At 45.2% G+C, this 21,535-nt stretch overlaps 1 protein-coding gene across 1 annotated transcript in view; it reads right to left on the bottom strand.

The window, feature by feature from the left end:
- Positions 1 to 8,275: 8,275 nt before the first annotated feature.
- Positions 8,276 to 21,535, bottom strand: part of TMEM242 (transmembrane protein 242) — a 47,203-nt gene continuing 33,943 nt past the window's right edge. Inside the window, exon 4 of the mRNA XM_067701685.1 lies at positions 8,276 to 9,597. Coding sequence (XP_067557786.1) covers positions 9,499 to 9,597 — 99 coding nt within the window. The 3' untranslated portion in view covers positions 8,276 to 9,498. The remainder of the gene's footprint in view (positions 9,598 to 21,535) is intronic.

Below are 21,535 nucleotides of genomic sequence, written 5' to 3'. Positions count from 1 at the left end.
CTGTCCGTGGCCTTTCTCTTAAGTTCTGGGGTTCCCTGAAATCCTCGGCGGCCCTCGACTTGTAGACACATGACTCCAGTCTCTGCCTCCCGTCTGGTCACCTGGCTGTCTTCCTCCACGTGCCTGCGTGCCTTCTCTTATAAGGACACCAGTCGATCTGATGAGGTCTACAGAGTCCCTGTTTCCAAATAAAGGCACCTTCTCTGGTATCGGCTTAGGACTTGGGCGTGCCTTGGGGGGCTGTACATGATTCAACCCGTATCACTCATGTTGGGGTGTGGGCGGGAAAGTCCAGAGGGGAGCTTGGGCTTCACTCCAGAGGCAGAGAGAATGTGGAGAGATCCTGATGACCTAATCTAATCTGAGAGGCGCCAGGCAGGCAGGAGCCAGGATGGAGACAGGCTTCAGGAGGTGGGGCTGTGATTCTGGAGAGGGAGTCGGGGCATTTCTGCTTCCCCTCCTGGGAACTGGACTTGAGGACTGTCTGGGGGTTTAGATCAACCAATATACAGTAGGCAGTGTTTTCTTATTCTCAAAATTATTTTAAAAGCTCCGTTTTTTTTCTAGTTCAAAGAGCGATCCATGGTCACTTAAAAAAAAAAAAGTCCGTGCAGAATAGTGTACAGAAGATTATCAAAATCACAGGAACCTCAGCAGCCAGGGATAACTGCATGTAAATAGATGCATATATATGTAAATGGTTGTGACGATGCTGTTCACGGTGAGAATCATGCCACACGGCCAACCTCTCTGGAGCTGTGACTTTTGCCAGCACTTTATAAATTTAGTTATGTAGATTCTTTTTAAGAAGGCTATTCTTAGCTCAAAATTTGACCCACAGTTAGGAGCAGTGTTGCCTCTGCAAGTGGCAGTTGCCTTGCTCATGTGCCCCAGAAGATGAAGCAAGTCCCATCTCCCCAGGTGAGCCCAGGTGGGCTTGGGGGGAGGCCACAGGGAGAGGCAGGAGGCCCAACCAGGGTGAATAACCAGGGTCATCGCCAGAAGAACCAGACTGTGGCTGAGGGAGGGGTCACACCTCAAGTGCAAAGGGCCCAGAGAAGGCGGGAATGTCCTCAGCTAGCTAAAAATAGTCCCCCAATTTGAAGCAATACCTGTTCAGATTTAGGTGAGGTGGTGCAGGCAGTCATTATGCGAAGTATAATGTTTACAAGCCGATTTCCCCAGAAAAGTTCTCAGTTGTGAGTCCAGGATTATAGCAGCCCAGGGGCTTTCACAGAAATAGAAATTTTAAAATGTCTCCATGCATAAAATGTTTTCTGTTGAATTTATCACAGACTCCAAGTCAGGACTTCGGATAAGTCCAGAAATAAGAGAGTGACAATGGGAAGATTTCAGCGGTATTAATTTTTATAATTTATATCCTGTCCGCTTCTGAAAAGGGTTTTAGGCTGCTTCCAGTGAAAGACATGTGCACAACAGGGTTGCTAAAATGGGACTAGAAAGTTGGAGACTCATTCAGGAGGAGGAGGATGTGAAGAAGGAGATAAACCTACTGTAACGCAAGGTTAAACTTAGTGCCGAGCATCCCGGCAGCTCAACGACGAGGGCCTCTGAGGGAAGGTGACAGGTGGGTCCAGCTCTGCAGCCTGAGGGTAGAGGGGGAGAAAGCAGAATCAGGAAGTGTGGAACTCTGGCTTTCACAGAAGCCTGAGAAGGTTGTTTAACAGAGATGCTGTCCTGTGACACCTTTTGTCCCGAGCGCCATCATCGGAGGTAGACACGGAGTAGGGCCGCGGCTCTCAGCCTGTGGTCCCTGCACCTGCGGCGTCAGCGACCCGGGGAACTCGGTAGAAAGGCAGATTCTCGGGCCCCGCCCCAGACCGCTGACTCGAAGCCGTGGGCGGGGCCGGGACCTGTGTTTTCTCAGGTGATGCGGGTGGTTCTCATTCGGGCTGATTGCTGTTTGAGAACCAGGGTCTCGGCAGAGCAGCGAGGTGCAGAAGCGCTCCTTTCCCCACTGGGGTGAACCTGTAGGCCCTGTGTGCCCTCACCTGGGCCACCGAGGCTCCCTCTGTCCCCCCCCTTAGATGCCCAGTGGCCTGAGCTCTCAGGGCTGCGCTGGGGTGGAAGGGGGCCCGTCCCCGCAGTATCTGGCTCACCCGCAGGTGTGGCCTCTGAAGCCCAGGCCCGTGGGCCTCCCACCCGCTGGGTGGCGGGTATAAGGTGCGCAGGAGCTGGAGGCCCAGGCCCTGGGAGGAGCCTGCGCGGCGGCAGCGGCGGCGGCGGCGGCGGCGACGGCGGCGGGGTGAGTGGGGCGGCGTACACGCGAGCGAGTCAGGGCTCACTAGCGTAAACCCACTGCGCCCGCAGCACGGGCCGGGGGTCTCGGGAGCTGGCTGCCGCGTCCAGCATTTCACCCTCCCAGCAGCGGACTTGGGAGTTCTTGTGCCCATTTTAGAGACGGAGACAGCGGGCCTGCGTGGGGCATTTGCCCGAAGTCGTCCCTGCTGGAAGCGGAGGGGCTAGGTTTGGGGTTGAGGCCGGGAGGCTGGAGGAGCCTGGGGAGGGGGGGGTCCGGTGGGACGGAGCAGGAAGCGAAGGGACTCAGATCTCCCCTCCCGCCACCAGCGGCCCCTGGAAACCCCTTCCCAGAGGACAGCCCGCCTACCCGGGCGTCGTGTGACTGCGAAGAAAGCTTTAAGGGCTGACCACGGGGCTTGTCATAAAGGAGTTTTAGCTGCGGAGAAAATGTTTATCGGCGCATAACGGGTGGTGCTGAAGAGACTCTTGGGGGCTGACCGGGAACAAGGACGAGGTTTGGGGCTTGACTACCCAGGCCAGGAAGCAGGGGCGCTGGGCAGAGCTCAGGCCCCCCGCCCGGGGGCCCAGAACGCAGGCCTCCCAAGAGCAGACCAGCCGTTGAGAACAAGTCATCTTCAGAGGGAAGAGGGAGGCGGCTGCCAGACTGCTGGCACCATCTATGAAGAGGCAACGGGACTGAGCGGGACACACAGCGTCGCAGCATCGCTCGTCCACAGGCCCTTGTTCCGAGAGAGAAAAAGTAAAGGCCGGGGCCGGTGCGCCTGCCGACATGCTGCTCACTCAGTCTCCCCTGGAGAGCTCGGGGCAGGTCCAGGCGCAGAGCGCCCAGAGAAACACGGGGAGTCCTCGAAAGCCCCAGGACTGGGACGCCCCGCCTTGACCTTCTGCCAGCCAGGAGAGTGGGAGGACGTCCCCCAGGTTTGCCTAGATGTTCCTCTGCTTAGGAACAGGATCTTGCTTCTCCAGGTGTTGGAGGAGGATCGGAAGACAAGCAGCTGGAGAAAGTGTAGGCGAGTCAGAAGACCGAGGCCGAGAGGGCGGTGTGCCGGCATCTTCTGGCCACCACGGAAGAAAGCAGAGAGGGACATGGAGAGGAGGGGGCGGCTCAGGGGGAGCGCGTGGGCTGCCCCGCAGCAACGGCTGCTGCTGAACTGGAGGCGCTTCGTGTTTAGCGGATGCACCTGAAGTTAGTTGCCAGGTGATTTGAGGAATGCTTTCCGGGGCAGACCAAACACACGCGGCACTCAGAGCTCCCCACCTCCCGGGACGCCACTTAGCTCAGGGATGCTGCCGTCTAGAGAAGGCGCTGTCTCTGGCCCGCCGTGTCACTGACCACCACTGGATGTGACGTGGTCGGCGCAGCTCTTGGGCTGCTGAGCAGCTACTGTGAGCGGGTGATTTAGAAGTTTGGAGCCGCAGAGGATAGTCATTGCCCCCGGTCAGGACAGTTCAGGGCCGTTAAGACTGTCAGCCCGTCGTGTATTCGAGAGAGCTGTTTTTAATTTCAGTCCTTAAAGCCCAGGCACGGGGTGTGGCATTACACATGGATCGGAAGGGATGATATTAACCCGCCGGCCCGAACTTTTCTAATAACTCCTGCGCCTCCCGGCACACACAGCCCAGGAAAACCAGCCGACCCGCGCCTTTGTCATGCTGGGTAATTAACGTGTGCTCAAAATGATTTAGCGACTAGCCAAAGAGTCAGATGTACTGCCGAAGCTTACATCAAAGGCACAAATTGGGTAGATTAGGTAGAATTATTGGGCTTCCTTCCAGGGCATATTAGGTCCACAGGGATGTGGGTGGTGGGTTGGTCTCTGCCTGATTTCTTCAGTGAACAGCGCTGCGCCCGGGTGACCGAGCCCAAGGTGTTCTGTGCCCTTCCTGCTCTCAGCGCTGAGAACTTCCAACTCAGGGGCTCTGGCTACAAAATAAAACTCCACCCCAGAGAGGAGGAAGGAGCCTTATTTCTAGAAGGCATTGCCAACAAATGGGAAGAGAGTGAGGTTTCTAAAGTGAAGTGAGAAGTGGCAGGGATTTTTTTTTTTTTTTGAGGTCATTTGTTTTCAGGGAGAATGCTTCCCATTCATACCTCTGGGTCCCTGACCAGGTGCTACACAGCGAGAATTGGCCAGACATGAGGACACCCTGAGTAATACTTGTTCTTCCAGATCTTCTCTGTTCCTGCTTGGCAACTCAGAGTTGGTGAATGCATTAGGATCTTGCTTTAAATTTTTAATTTTTGGACTATCTAGTCATAGGACTGGGAGTTAGAAACCCCAGCAGGGGCCCAGGGCTCACTTCAGAAACTAATTTTTATCATTCTGATGTGCTTTTATTCTCCCGTGTGTTGGTGGCTGAGGTAGATGTGGTCTGCATGGATGAGAAGGCAAGTGTCAGTTTCTCCAGGAGCTGGATGTGTGGTCCTGGACTTGTGGACCCTCTTCCCAGTGAGGAAGCCCCTGCCCCCACTTTCTTCTCTCCCTTCTCCATCTGGTCCTCCCTCTGCCCTCCCTCCCCCTCCCTTTCCTCCCTTCCTTCCTTCTTTCTCTCCATCCCTTCCCATTCCCTCCCATCTCCTTTTCCTTTCTCCCTCTTTCTCTCACTTCCTCCTTCCCTCCCTCCTCCCTATATTTACTAAGGGCTTAATCCTGAACCTGAAGAAACTACACAAGGATGAATATCTGCTTCCCTGTCAGGGATGCAGGTGTTTCTCTAAGGCATCACCTGACCCTGTGTTTTAACCCAGCCCTTCCCTGCTCCTTCAGTAGTATTGAAAAGTTAAAGCAAATGCACTCCTGAGAAGAATCTGGATTCCACCCCCAACTCAGTATTCGTAGACATATCAGAGACGTCAAATTTGGACACCACGGGAATTGAAGAGGCACAGGGAAAACTGGGATTTGTTGGGTCGGAGCCCCATCCTGCAGGCTGAAGTGCTGTCCACCTCCAGCTCTGCAGGAGCCTGAATAAGGCTCAGGGAACCCATCTCCCTGCGTTCTTGGCCACCATAGGAGAGCCTGTCTCATCACTTACTATGTCGAAGAAAAGTCTCCCTTTAAACAGGGAGTTGGAAGACTTGATAAAGTGCTGTTTCCACAGATACTGTACTACAGTCGTGCGTAATAAGAATCTATGAAAAGAGAACCAGGGCTGGCGTAAGAGCAAGCTCAGAGGAAAGGGTTTCCTCAATCGTTCTTATTTTTTAACAAGGTCTTATTTTAGCTTTGCGTGAGATTGACTACTAGCATTTTCTTAGTTTTGTAAACTCTGTCCCAGCTGAAGGATCTGTAGCTAGCTGTGGCCACTGCGGACTGAAGGGAGGTGGAAGGATACAGGTAAAGGTGGTGACGGGGGCCGTGACCGTCCGCCCCTGGTAAGTGCCCAGCTCGTCCAGATGAGAATGTCCACCTTTTGGGCTTCGCTCACAGTAGGAAGCGAAGGGAAACAGAGCCTCCAACAGGGACAGTTGGAGAAGACAACCAGTAGTAATAAAGTAAAAATAAACACCCTCCCATCACCCCGGTTGGCAGAGCCAAGGGACTCTGCAGAGCTTAGCACAGCTCCGTAGAGAACGTCAAATGCAAGCTTTTATGCTCAACTTTGTCCACTTGCTCTTTGCAGGCAGCGGGCCCTCGTGCTGGAGTTCCAGGCAGCCCCCTGGCTGTGTCCTGTGGTGTTTTCTGTTGGGCTGCAGACCTACACTCCCACTCTAAGCCCGGGACGTCAGGGGCAGTGTGAGGATGAATTTCTGGAGCGTTTTCAGGTAAGCAGGTAGAAGGTGTTCTATAAATGTGCCAAGCTTGCTTGGTTTGCCTAATTTTGATTCTTAGGGGAGTCCATTAAGACTGGTTCGTACCCTTCTGTCATTAACATTTATATGGAATCTTGTTTTCTTTGTTTTTTACTATGGTTTTGTTTTCTTTTTTAGTAAGTGATCTTGCCTCACCAAAGGCAAAAGGCCTCACCTAGCTTATGTAAGAAATATAAATTAAGGTCCTGAATCACTCCACTAGTACTTGGGCAGAAAAGTTGAACTCTGCGTACTTCTTGATAACTGTGCTACTATAATTTTCTCCAAAACTGAGTAATCTGCCGTCAGACAAAATCTGCTAACAGCCTCACTCATTGTTACAAGATTAATGTCACTGCTTGCCGGAGATGCTTCCTTTCCTCTTCTAGACTCACAAAAGCACAGCCTTTGATAATTAATCCTGATAACACCAACACAGAAACCCAGATCCTTGACATATAACTCAGTGACTCGGCAGAAAGGAAAAACATCTCACTTGCACTTGATGAAGTTCCATAAAAATGTGTATTTTGCTAACTTTCATGAGAAATTTAACGATTTGGAGAAATTTTATATTTTCCCTGGCTGATTTTCATTTGTACTTAAATGTTTGTTTTAAAGAAGATACAGAACCAAACCTAGGAGAGATTAAATTTTGCCCCAAGTGAAATTGCTAAATTCAGTGGATTTTAATTACCTTTGTCCCCATGGGCTTTCCCCACCCCCCTTCATTTCTTTTACCTTCCTCTTAGGTTACAAGGATTAATTTGCAAGCTGAGTCCCACACTATCCGTGAGACTAAGCAGAATGTACGACAGGCGAGGTGATGAGGTGCCCCCTTTGGACCGAGCAGCTGAGGCAGGTTTTTTTTCCAGCGTCAGCCTGTGTCAGTGCGATGGAGGGAGGGTCACCTGCGGTCACACCTCGGCTCTGCGGGGCCTGGGCAGCGGCTCGCTGTCTCTCCCGTCATTAGGATCCTTGTTTCTTGTAGAGACAGGCCGCAGGGCGTCTTGTGCCCTATTTTTCATTCCCAGTTTGTTCAGAAACCGTATTTTCTTAAGTCTGAAAACAGCAGCCGCCCATGGATACGTTTTTACAGGGCAGCAAGAACCTACCAGAATAGGCGTTTGTTTTTCCCCTTGAATGAATCCTGAGGCCCTGGAAGTCGCCCCCTGCCCACCACGGTCTCTCTATATACTCCACGCTGCTTTCTCCAACAGCTTGGCGCCGAGACTCTAAAGCTTAACGCTGAGCCAGTGTAAGCGGCGTTCTTATGGGAGCCGCCTTAATGGCGGCTTACGCGTGAAGTGGGAACGGCGTGCTGCCCACCCTCTAAACAATTTCTAGTGCTCAGCCTCCATGAAATGGACTGCTTATGGCAAGATAATGTCTGCTCTGTTCCTTTTTAAGTCTGTGAGAAATGTCATCCTGGTTGATAGGGTGATTAAAACTCTTTATGGTCCAGGAGATAAATGTGATTGTGTTTGCCATGCTCTACCCAAGATGAAGACAGAGAAGGAGGCAAACTTGAGATTCCATAACATTTCCCCTCTTCCATATCCAGGAACGTTCAGAACTCAGTACACAGATGGTACTTCACATAAAGAGTAACATTATCTGTTAAACACTTTTCCTTTCCATTAACCAGTTTAACAATATGCCTCTGGTATAAAAGGAATAGACAAATGACATCTTCTGATATCTGAGTTCTGACTGTAGAAAAAAATCACTTTAGTCAGTCATATTGCTTGTTTTTCTTTTAACTTTCATCTTTGTTACTTCATTTTGGCTTTTAAAATGCAACTGGAGCCTATGCTTGGTACCGGTTCTAGGGAATCTGTCCCCATCAACCTTTCCTCAGCAGGTGATTCACCATCATTACTATGGGAGTCGTCGTGTCCGTCCCCCCACCCCCCTATCCCTTAAGGACAACAGACGCATATGGGAAGGGTTTTGTAAACCTTAGGCATGTCACACAAACATGCACTCAAACATTCCTTCCTTTAGGCTTCCAGGTGGGTGGTGGCACACCCACCACCCACCTAGACTCAGACTCATAATAGGGACAAAAACCTGTTCAGTTTTCCTCCCGATTTCCTTCCTTCATTGCATTCAAAGACTAGAGCTATTTTATTAGCAGAGATTTAGTTAAAAATGAAAGGTGGGTGAAGTTATTTTGCTACTCCACATACCCTGAGATAAATTTCACAATCCTTTTCTTTTAGTCTTGGATTTTAAACAGGTTACATAGGAATCCCAGGTGCTGATTACACCTGTTTAATTAACAATACAGCAATTTTAACAGGGTAACACAGTCCAGAGAAAAATGTTACATTAGGCAGTTGACATTTCATTTAAAATTTTTTCTTAAAACTAAAAGGTTTCATTTTAACAGATAAAGTTCAAATGTACTTTTTTAAACTGATTGATTGTTAATTAGAGCCTAAGCAATTATAAAGAAAATACACAATGATATTCAACCAGAGGTTAATTTTCTGGTCATACTGACATGTTAAAATACTTTTCTTAAAATTTTAATTTACCTGAGACTCAGTTCTCAGGTATCTTTTTGGTTAAAAATATTTGTTAAGATAGGTGATAATTGGACTATTTTTATATTGACAACTGAAATAAAGCTATAAACTGTCAGTCAGTGTTTCGAGACCCAGAACCAACTTGTCAAAAAAGTACATTTTATACCCATAATATCGTTATTTTCACATGATTATCCTTTCAAGTTATCATAATCTGTTACTGGCTTCTTGTCTAAGAATTTACAGGGCCTAAGGTGAGGCTGTCAGGTAAATGACTGGCATATACAAATCAAAGACTGTGTTCAGGACAAGAGAGCCACACCCACTGCCTGATGGACAGGATTCACCCATTAACCCGTCACTTTGGAGTCTGCCTAACAGGAGCAAGTCCTCCGAGTTCTGACAGCCACATACGGACAAGAAAGGCTGCTAAAACTTATTTAATTAGACTTAGAGGTACTACTGCTGTTAGGAGTCTGTTTATAAAGATTTTCCATCATACGTTATAATTTTGTTTTTCAGGTAAAAAAAACTTGGTTTCAACTGTTACAGTCATAGAAGTATTTCCCCTGGGATTTCCTCCACATAGAGAAGGTACCCATATAATTATTTTTAAATAGTCTTCCTAACTTTAGGAAAACTTTGCCCTCCCTCCAACACCCCCCACCCCCATATGAACATAACCAAATCAGTTGTAATAAAGTACAGCACACAGAAATGACTGTCGGCCTCCTACGGGGACACTGAATGCCATCCATCCCACAGGGTCACTCAACAATCTGCATGTGTTCCTTAGGAGAAATCCGTCGAGTCCCTTTGCTGTTGTGACATCTCCAAAGCCAGCTTTTCCTGTAACAATCGTTCTGGACTTCACCCACCATGCTCATCTCATTTGGATTTCAATGCTTCCTCCCATTCAACAGCCGATTCAGAGTTCTTGGGAATTGCTGGAAATACTGATTGCATTTTACTTCGAAAGTCTTGTATCTGAAAGATGAAAAAAAATCAGTCATCAGATGTCAAAAGATGGGGAAAAGAGCCAAAGCAATGAGAGACGTACCCCGTTGCTGACCGACTGATACATCATTGCTGTGGATACCGGGCGAAGGAAGACCAACAAAAGGTAAAGACTGTTCTCGCTGCCTTGAAAGACAATGAGACGTACCTCTTGTCTTTTTCCAAGTATAAGTCTACTGGGCCTTAAATAACATAAAACTCCACTGTAAATCTGGAAGGCAACATGCTCTAAAGTCAGCCCTCATGACATTTATTTCCTACCAGGAGAATGGTATGTGTTGTTGGCCTTCATATATAAAGATGCAGCTGAGAATGGGATTTCTATCTAAATAAACATACTGAAGCCATTCAGACTTAAAGAATTTGGGGGCCAGAGGGAAGGAGTGGGGAGAAGTAACTTAGTAGGGGGTAAATAAAGAAGGAATCAATGGCAGATAGAGTAGAATGTTTTTATCAGCAGAGGGTGGTTTGGAATCCGAGAGTCAGAGCAGGAGGTTGGAAGATCCTGACATGCAGTGTCAGCTCCACCTAAGTGCGCACCGCCCTGAGCGAGGGGAACACTAAGTTATGGGAGGTGGGTAATCTTTACCTTAGATAATACTAGATCCACACTCTTGATTCATTCTTTTCACTGAGATGGTCCTGTTCTGAAGGTAGTATTTCAGAAGCGCTACAGCACAGCACTGCAGCGTTCTCATCAGCCACATCCCAGCCATTATTTCCCAAGGACACAGATCTCCTCAGTCAGATTGTGAAGCACCCTGAACTCACAGCAAAACGTGAGTCATTCTTGGAGTGATGTTTGAGAGTCGGCTAGTATTTTTTCTTTTTTATCTTGATGCTTACTTATTTCAACTTGAAGCTGAATCCTTGTAGTGTTTCCAAATTCAGGTGGTGCATCCTGTTGGGACTTGTAAATTCCTAGTCATTTGTTCCAGTCATTATAGCACCATTTTAGCACAGACCCTGGTATCAGGTACACCCCTCTGTTCAAAGCCCAACTCCACTGCTTGGGAAATCTGCTTATTCTAAGGGGTAGTTTCCATGTGTGCAGAAGGGAGATAATTACCTGCTTACAGAGCTGTGAGGATTAAGTGAGATAATGTACATAAAGCACAGCACCTGGCAGTACTCAACATATATTAGCTCGTGTCACTACAGCATCATCAAAATGTTCTGTGTTCCAAGAACAAAGCTCATATGGATAGAAGTATTGTGGTATGTTTGTCAAAAGCATTAATTTATAGTTATATCATTTTGGTTTAAATATTCTGATACTGGAAGACATAGAAGGTTATCCATCATATGTAGTGTGGAGGAGGTCCATGCCCACCATCTCTTTGTTTGGGTCTCAGACACCAGTCTTGAAGACACACACACACACACACACACACACCCATGACATGTGTGTCTCAGACACCAGTCTTGAAGACACACACACACACACACACGCGCGACATGTGTGTCTCTCCCTAACTCCCTCTTCCATGCAGCTCTCTAGTTTGTAGTGTGATGAAAGGTTTTCAACTACAGGCAGTACTGTATCCCTGACTGGAAATGTAGTTCTAAATAGCAGTTCTCGAGTGGAGACTCCTGACAGTTTGGCTGTCACAATCGCAGGGGATTACTGTTTGCATAGGGGTGTGTGGGGACGTGGGGTGGTGCTAAATGTCTAGGGTGGCCAACAAAAAGAACTGCTTTGTCCAAAATCCCAAAAGTGCCCCCCTGGAAGAATCTTGCATGGGCTTTCTCAGTTGAAAGACCTCTCTGGCCAGGATCTGCAACGAGCTGCTTGGTTCCTTCCCTTCACCTTTCTGGTTGAACACCTGTTACAACTGAGCCTAACGACAGAGTTTTCCAGTGGGGTATCAGACAGCCAGGGCATGAACAGAATCGTTTACCATCGCACCTTCTCAGGAATCTGGAACAAGGTCCGTCGCTGAGAAGGCAGAGGCTGGGACACTCCGATGAGGCCTGGGTGGGAGAGTGCCGAGTGGCTGCTCCACTTCAGCACGGGGGCTGGTGTTCCCAGTTCCTCCTCTTGGCCCCATTTTTTTTCTTTCCTCTAATTTCCTAAGTATTATTTACTTGTTTCCCAGGGTCATAAGTGAGTAACTGAACCACTAGAAGGAATCATATCTGAAAAATAGCCAACTTGGAACAGACAGGCTTCAGAGCAAGGGGAAGGAAGGGAGACAAGTGGGAAAAAGAACGCCATTTAGTCCTCTTTAACTTTTCAGCTGTGGAGGAGTTCAGTCAACATGGCAGAGAAGAAGGACCTTGAGCTCACCTCCCCTCACAAGCACACCAAAACCACAACTAAGTGCAAAACCACCATGGACGAAAAGATCAGAACCTACCAGAAAAGATCTTCTACAACAAAAGACGTAAAGGAGGAACCAGGAGACGGGTAGGAATGGTGGCCTGGTAATACAGTTAAGTCCCACATCCCCAAGTGGGTGACCCACAGACTAGAGAATAATTACATTGCATAGGTTCTCCCACAGAAGTGAGAGTTCTGAGGCCCATGTCGGGCTCCCTAGCCTGGGGGGTCCTGCACTGGGAAGACGAGCCCCCAGAGAATTTGGCTTTAAATGTTAGTGGGGCTTAATTTCAGGAGTCCCAGAGGACTAGGGAAATAGAGACTTCACTCTTAAAGGGCACACACAACATCGCGCATGTTCTGGGATCCAGGACAAAGGCAGTAATTTGGTAGGAGCCTGGGCCAGACCTACCTGCCGGTCTTGCAGAGTCTCCTGGAGAGGCAGGAGGCAACTGCAGCTCACCACTTGGACACTGGTGCTGGTGGGTGCCATTGTGGAGTCCTCCCTCTAGCTCATTAGTGCCAAGACCTGACCCAGTGCTGGGATGCCTCAGGCCAAGCAACTAACTGGGTTGAGGACACAGCCCCACCCAGCAGCAGACAGCTGCCTTAAGACCTCGTGAGCCCAGCTGCCTTTAGACATGGCCCTGTCCACCACAGGGTCCAAGACCCAGCCCCACCTACCAGTGGGAAGGCACCAGCTCCAGAATCTCCTGGGCCTGCCCCAGCCCTCCAGGAAGCCTACTCTAGCCTCTGGACCAGCCGCCCCACCAGCAGGCCAACACAAGCTTTGGGACACCCTGGACCCTGTACCCAACTGTGTCAGGAACAACCCCCACCCAACCAGCCATCTGACACCAGCTCTAAGACCCTTGGGCCCTGTCACCAGCCTCCAGGACCAGGCTCTGCCTGCCAGGAGTCTAGCACTAATGCCAGGACCTGGCTTCATCCACCAGGGGGCAGACAACAGCCCCAGAATCTTCTGTACCCTGACGCCACACACCAGTGAGCCAGCACTAGCCCCAGGGCCCCCTGAGGTTCTGCAGTCAGCTGCCTCGTGACCCGGCCCTGTCAACCGGCAGTCGGCAGCTTCCGCACAAGGCAGGGTCTGGCACTCAACTGGACTGGGGGCCAACCAAACCTACCAGACCACCCACACAGTCAGCCTGTCACAAGAGAAGGACCAACCATAGGGGGAACTCCTAGAGCATACGGCTTGGGTGATAAGAGGGAATTGTGTTGCTGGGACACAGGGTGTCTCCTACAGAAGGCCCCTTCTCCAAGGTCTGGAAACGTAACTAACCTACCATATACATTAAAACAACAAAACAAAACAAAAAACAGGCAAAATGAGGTGACAGAGGAACATGCTCCAGACAAAGGAACAAGGTAAAACCCCAGAAGAAGAATGGAGACGGGCAATCTACCCAAGAAAGTGTTCAGGGTAGTGATCGTGAAGGTGAACAAAGAACTCGGGAGAAGAACGGATGCACAGAGCAAGAAGTCAGCAGTTTTTAACAAAGAGTTAGAAAATAAAGAACAACCAGAGATGAAGACTACAGTAACTGAAATGAAAAATATACTAGAAGGAATCAACAGTTGACTGAATGATACAGAGGAACAGATCAGTGAGCTGGAAGACAGAAAAGACATAGTGGAAATGACTGATGCTGAACACAAAAAGAATGAAAAGAAATGAAGGCAGTTTAACGTCTCTGACCAGAGACGTTATCAGTATGTTTTTAGAGAGTGATACAATTAACATCACTGTGTGAAGCTGTTAGAGCTTAAAATTGATCAAGGGTTCATTATACAACTTATGATTGTTGTTATCATTTACATTTTGCTCCGTTAGGTTTTCGTGCCAACCTGTGTATATTACAAACATAAAATTTTCAAAAATGATGCATCATGAAATTTTGAGTGAAGAAAAATTTTTTGGTGAATTTTATGCAGATACTTTGAGCAACATATGTCGACTGGTGTCTCAGCAGATGATAGCTCTTCAGAATACAGTTCTGATTCAGATGATGTGACTATAAGACCAAATAAAGACAAAAAATCTTAGTGATTGATTCTGATAAAGAAAGTGAAAATAGAACTCACGGTGCCGGAGAATGCTCCTTTGCTACTACAAAAGAGTGGATTGAAGACAACATTTCATGAAAATTAGAAGACTTTACAGGTGTGTTAGGTTTAACTACTGAATGTAATAACCCGCAAAGTGTTAGTGAAATAATAACAATTACTTTTTGGCCAGCCAAAATAAAAATTGCTGGCCACAGGCATTAGTTTCTGCAAAAATCCCCTGGTCACACACTAATATTCACATTATAGGGGTCCCTGAAGGAAAAGAGAGAGAAAGGGGCTGAGAACATATTTGAAGACATAATAGCTGAGAACTTCCCTGAGCTGGGAAAGTAAACAGCCATAGACATCCAGAGAGTCCACTCATAAAGGATTAACCCAAAGAGAAACACACCAAGACACACAATTAAAATGGCAAAAATTAAAGGTAGAGAATATTAAAAACAGCAAGGGAAAAGCAACAAATAACATACAAGGGAACTCCCATAAGGCTATCAGCTGACTTTTCAGCAGAAACTCTGCAGGCCAGAAAAGAGTGACACCATATATTTAAAGTGATGAAAGGGAAAAACCTATAACCAAGAATACTCTACCCAGCAAGACTCTTGTGTAGATTTAATAGATCAAAAGCTTTACAGACAAGCAAAAGCTAAGAGTTCAGCACCACCAAACCAGTTTTACAGGAAATGTTAAAGTAACTTTTCTAAGCAAAAAAGAAAATGCCATAACTAGAAACATGAAAATTACAAACTGGAAAGCTCAATGGTAAAAAGGCAAACACGCCGTAAAGATAGGAAGTCATCCACACACAAAGCTAGTAGGAAGGTTAAAAAACAATAGTAGTAAAATCATCTATATTCACAATAAGCAGTTAAGGGATACACAAAACAATTAGATGTAAAATATTATATCAAAAACAGTAATTGTGAGGGGAGGAGAGTAGAAATGCAGGGTTATTAAAATGCATTTGAAATTAAGAGATCAGCAACTTAAAACAAATATATATGTAATTCATATATATATAAAACTATATATATACATATATATATATATATAAAACTATGTATATATATGTATCTCACTATATAAAAACCTCATGGTAACCAAAAACCAAATTATCTATAATAGATATACACATACACAAAAAGGAATCCAAATATAACACTAAAGATGGTCTTTTTTTCCCCTTCTTTTGTTCTTTTGTGACTTGATGACTTACAAAAACAACTTCCAAATAATTGACAAAATGTCAAAAGTACATATCAATAATTACCTTAAATGTAAATGGAAGTGTTCCAATTAAAAAACAGAGTGTCTGAATGGATACAAAAACAAGACCCATATATGTGCTGCCTACACGAGATCTGAAGACACACAGACTGAAGGTTAGGGGATGAAAAAAGATATTCCATGCAAATAGAAATCAAAAGAAAACCAAGGTAGCAATACTTATATCAGACAAAATAGACTTTGAAATAAAGGCTGTTACAAGAAACAAGGGCACTGCATAATGATCAAGGGATCAGTCCAAGAAAAAGATATAACAATTGTAAATATATATGCACCCAACATAGGAGAACTTAAACACATAAAGCAAATATTAACAGACATAAAGGGAGAAACTGAGAGTAACACAATAATAGTAGGGGACTTTAACACCCCATTTACATCAATGGACAGATCATCTAGACAGAAAATCAATAAGGAAACACTAGCCTTAAATGATACATTAGACCAGATGAACTTAATTGATACACACAGAACATTCCATCCAAAAGCAGCAGAATACATATTCCTTTAAAGTGCACATGGATCGGGATAGATCACGTTTCCACAAAACAAGCCCTGGTAAATTTAAGAAAGTTGAAATGATGTCAATCATCTTTTCCGATATGAACACTATGATACTAGAAATCAACTACAAAAACTGCAGAAAACAAAAACACGTGGAGGCTAAACGATATACTACTAAACAACCAAACACTAAACAACCAATGGATCACTGAAGAAATCAAAAGTAAATTAAAAAATACCTAGACACAAATGAATACTAAAACACAATGATCCAAAACCTATGGGATGCAGCAAATGTAGTTCTAAGAGGGAAGTTTATAGTGATATAGCTTACCTTAGGAAACAAGAAAAATATCAAATAAATAACCTAACCTTACACCAAAAGGAACTAGAGAAAGAAGAACAAACAAAACCCAAAGTTAGTAGAAGGAAATAAATCATAAAGATCAGAGCAGAAATAAATGAAATAGAGCCAAAACAAAAATCAAACAAAAAACCCCAGGGAAAAAGCTGACAGTATTTCTTCTAAGATCAGGAACAAGACAAGGATGTCCACTCTCACCACTTTTATTCAACACAGTACTGGAAGTCCTAGCCACAGCAATCAGAGAGGAAAAAGAAATAAAAAGAATACAAATTGGAAAGGAAGAAGTAAAACTGTCACTGTTTGTAGATGACATGATACTATACATAAAAAAAATCCTACAGATGCCACCAGAAAACTACTAGAACTCATCAATGAATTTAGTAAAGTTGCAGGATACAAAATTAATATACAGAAATCTGTTGCATTTCTGTACACGAACAATGAACTATAAGAGAAATTGAGGAAACAATCCCATTTACCACTGCATCAAAAAGAATAAAATGCCAATGAATAAACCTACCTAAGAAGGTAGACCTGTACTTGGAAAACTATGGCAGTGAGGAAAGAAACCGAAGACAACACCAACAGATGGAAAGATATACCATGTTCATGGGTTGGAAGAGTTAATATTGTTAAAATGACCATACTACACAAGGCAATCTACAGACTCAATGCAATCCCTATCAAGATAGCCATGGCATTTTTTCACAGAACTTGAACAAATAACTTTAAAATTTGTATGGAAACACAAAGGATCCCAGATAGCCAAAGCAATCTTGAGAAAGAAGAACAGAGCTGGAGGAATCGCACTCCCTGTCTTCAGACTATACTACAAAGCTACAGTAATTAAAACAGTATGGTGCTGACACAAAAACAGACACATAGATCAGTGGAACAGAGAGCCCAGAAATAAACCCATGCACCTATGGTCAATTAATCTATAACAAAGGAGGCAAAAATATACAGCGGAGAAAAGGCAGCCTCTTCAATAAGTGGTGCTGGGAAAATTGGACAGCTACAAGTAAAAGAATGGAATTAGAACATTCTCTAACACCACACACAAAAATTTAAAAATGGATTAAAGACCTAAGTGTAAGACTGGAAACTATAAAACTCCTAGAGGCAAACACAGGCAGAAAATTCTTTGACATAGCTGTCTCCTGAAGCAAAGGAAATGAAGGCAAAAATAAACAAATGAGACCTAGTTAAACTTAAAAGGTTTGGTACAACAAAGGAAACCATCAACAAAACGAAAAGACAACCTACTGAATGGGAGAAGATATTTGCAAATAATATGACCGATACAGGGTTAATATTCCAACAAATATCAACAGCTCATACAATTCAAAATTTAAAACAACCCAATTAAAAAATGGGCAGAAGAACTGAATAGACATTTTTTCAAAAGGACATGCAGATGGCCAACAGGCACATGAAAAGATGCTCAACATCCCTAATCATCAAGGAAATGCAAATCAAAACTACAATGAGATATCACTTCACCCCTGTCAGAATGGCTATCCTCAAAAAGGACACAAATAACAAATGTTGGCGAGGATGCGGAGAAAAGGGAACCCTTGTACTCTGTTGGTGAGAATGTAAATTGGTGTAGCCACTGTGGGAAAAAGGATGGCGGTTTCTCAAAAAACTGAAAATAGAAGAATCATATAACCCAGCAATTCCATTCCTGGGCATATATCTGAAAAAAACAAAAACATTAATTCGAAAAGATACATGCACGCCAATGTTCACAGCAGCATTATTTATAACTGCCAAAATATGGAAGCAACCTAAGTGTCCATCAACAGATGACTGGATAAACATGATGTGGTATATATATATACAATGTAATACTAATCAGTCATAAAAAGGAATGAAATTTTGCCATTTGCAACAACATGGATGGACTTGGAGGGTATTATGCTACGTGAAATAAGTCCAACAGAGAAAGACAAATACTGTATGATATCACTTATATGTGGAATCTAAAAAATACAACAACCTAGTGAATATAACAAAAAAGAAAACAGACTCAGATATAGAAACCAGTGGTTACCACTGGGGAGAGGGAAGGGGGGAGGAGCAACGTAAGGGTAGGGGATTAAGAGGTGCAAACTATTATGTATAAAATAAGCTACAAGGATATATTCTACAACACAGGGTATATGGCCAATATTTTAGAACTGTAAACGGAGTATAACGTTGAAAATTTTTGAATCATTATATTGTATACCTGTTACTTATATAATATTGTACATCAACTACACTTTAATTTTACACCTGTGGGAATGGAAACCCAGAGTCTTTACTTATACCCTACTTATAAACAGGGCCTCAAGTTGCTTTCAACAGTAGGGCTCATAGAAAGTTTTTAAGCTTGCAGTATATGGATAGTAAACGAAAACCTTCAGTTTTTTCCACCTGTTTCAATTGCTGATATGCAGATCAGAAGTGCTGGTCTTATCAGTGATACTCTAGTACAGGCCAATAGAACATTCCCCTGCTTAAAAATGTGCTTGACAAAAGATTTAGGGATTGAGTACATTTAAGCAAAAATCATTATAAAATAAATGTACTGAATTCCACAATAATAATTACAGCTATTGCCACAGAACCATCCCCCTAACCTAAAACCCCAAAAGTTTGGTGAAGATGGGGCATGCTGGGAACCTGAGTCTCCATCTAGCAACTCAGCTTTACCCTGAAGCATTTTCCAAATTCTGGGACCTCTTCTCTGCAGTCCTCCTCTTTCCTCTTTCATCTCTGACCAGGGAGAATTTTTCCATGATTATGGACCACAAACCTACCCTTCTAAACAGGGCCACTCTGTACTGCACAACTCCAGGGGCTGCTCTCCACAAAGACTAAGACACGAATGGCACTCCCTAGGCAATGAGCCCACTGCTCCAAGAACCGCATCCTTAAGTCCCAATGTTTGTGTCCAACAGTGCTGGGTTGTAATATTATCAGAAACTACCACTCTCCAAGGCAGCAGTTCTCAAAGAGTGTTATGACAATTGGAAAATGTATTACAAGTAATTTGTCACTAACATGGACATTCTGATTGACTTTTTAGATATTAAAATAGATTCAAGATCATGTCTCCAATAATGTTTATTACTCTCATTCACACCTCAACAGCTTTTTAAAGGGCGATTTAGCCGGTATGCCAGGAGTGAAACATGGGATATGCTATACATTTACCATGCATGTCTTGGCAAGGAAAAAAACAACACGAAAACTTCTGGTCTAATATATAGTGTGCTGAAAAATTACTTAAAAGCTGAGGCTATGCCCCCAATTTAATTTGAGAAAACCCTTACAGCATTTATTCTAATAGACAGCTATTGGAATTAAACGCTTCAAGTTTTAGGGCTTCCCTGGTGGCGCAGTGGTTGGGAGTCCGCCTGCCGATGCAGGGGACACGGGTTCGTGCCCCGGTCTGGGAGGATCCCACGTGCCGCAGAGCAGCTGGGCCCGTGAGCCATGGCCAGTGAGCCTGCGCGTCCGGAGCCTGTGCTCCGCAACGGGAGAGGCCACAGCAGTGAGAGGCCCGCATACCGCAAAAAAAAAAAAAAGCTTGAAGTTTTAAAGTGTCTTTGCCATTGACTAGCTCATTTAGCTTCAGTTTTCTCACTTGCAGGTACAGGACTGTTGCCAGCCTCGGTGCTGAGGTTAGAATAATGAAAGCTTTATAGGACCAACTGATGAGAAAGCCTTTGGATATGTCAATAATTACAGTGCCAATGGTCATTTTGAAGAACCAGGAAATTCAGCTTCTTCGTAAAACAGAATAAGACTATAAATGTTCCCTGAACAGGAATAACAGTGTCTGCCATTTGAGATCACCTATATGCCGGACACTACACCAAGCAGTAGGCTTTTATTCAGTCTTCACAATTCTGTGTGGCAGAAATGAGGACCACCACTTTACATATGAGAAACCAGAGGTCAGAGAGGTTAACCCACCCATGGTGATCTGGTTTACGAGTACAATGGCCTGACTGATATCCAGGCTCTTTCCCCACAACCACCCTGGTTCTGTGACCTGGGAAGACAGGGCACCTCTACAAGCTCTACTCCTGTGCCAGCTTTCAATATAAATGACTTAAAAAGCCTAGAGTGTGCATCTCTTGTGATGGTGACCGTGTTACTGAGAATGCTAAATGGCAGATTATTACCAGTACTCCCCGATAGCCAGTACTCATCTGCTTCTGGATACAGGGGGCTATACTTCTCTACCCTCTTGAAGTTAGGTAACCATCTAACTAATTCTGGCTAATGAAACATGAGGAAGAGAGATGTGTGTCACTTCCAAGGTGGAAGCACATAATTGCAAGTGTTCAATTCTCCAGGCCTCTCTTCCCTTTCCATAGCAATCATGGAAACCTGTGTTGCTGCAGTGGTGCCTCAAGATCAAAGAAAATTGAGGTATGAAGCCAGCCTGTGGAGGGCAGCTTCCCTAGAAAGTTGTGTAAACCCAGTGAATTTTAGGAGAGAAATAAACCTTTATTATTTTTAATTTTTTTTTGCGGTACGCGGGCCTCTCACTGCTGTGGCCTCTCCCGTTGCGGAGCACAGGCTCCGGACCGCAGGCTCGGCGGCCATGGCTCACGGGCCCAGCCGCTCCGTGGCATGTGGGATCCTCCCGGACCGGGGCACGAACCTGCGTCCCCTGCATGGGCAGGCGGACTCCCAACCACTGTGCCACCAGGGAAGCCCAAACTTTTCTTATTTTAAGCCACACAGCTGGAGATTATTTTTTACTATAGTATAACCCAGCCTATCCTGACTGAAGTAGCTGGTGAAGAGAATTACAAAACAGACATAAGGCAGGCTCTGATCTCCTTCAATATTACATTAAATTTGGCTGAAACATGGCTGAATAAAAATTCAAGGGCTGGACAAAGGGGAAGAGAAACTTCGTGCAATTAAGCTTAAAAAGGTTTTAGAACCACCTGGAACAATCAAACCACCACTTTTGCCACCTTCAGGGAGCTCAGCACATCGATTAATCCCATAATATGACACAGCTTCCTGGATAATCAGAACATTTTGATATTTTCAATGAAATAGTATGGTTCAATGAAATAATAGGGGAGCTCTGATCAGCACAGTTAAGTAAAGGGTCAGTTTTGGGGGTTGGATCACTGTCCTATGTCTACTTGATAAAACTAAATAAGCAGGACTGGCTTAATTTAGAAAGCAGATGCTAGGGGCTTCCCTGGTGGCGCAGTGGTTAAGAATCCACCTGCCAATGCAGGGGACACTGGTTCGAGCCCTGGTCCGGGAAGATCCCACATGCCGCGGAGCAGCTAAGCCCGTGCGCCACAGCT

Source organism: Pseudorca crassidens, chromosome 13 (assembly GCF_039906515.1).
Source record: "Pseudorca crassidens isolate mPseCra1 chromosome 13, mPseCra1.hap1, whole genome shotgun sequence".
NCBI classification, from domain to species: domain Eukaryota; kingdom Metazoa; phylum Chordata; class Mammalia; order Artiodactyla; family Delphinidae; genus Pseudorca; species Pseudorca crassidens.
Note: the sequence above shows the minus strand (reverse complement) of the source record. Positions and strands in the feature narration are given on the sequence as shown.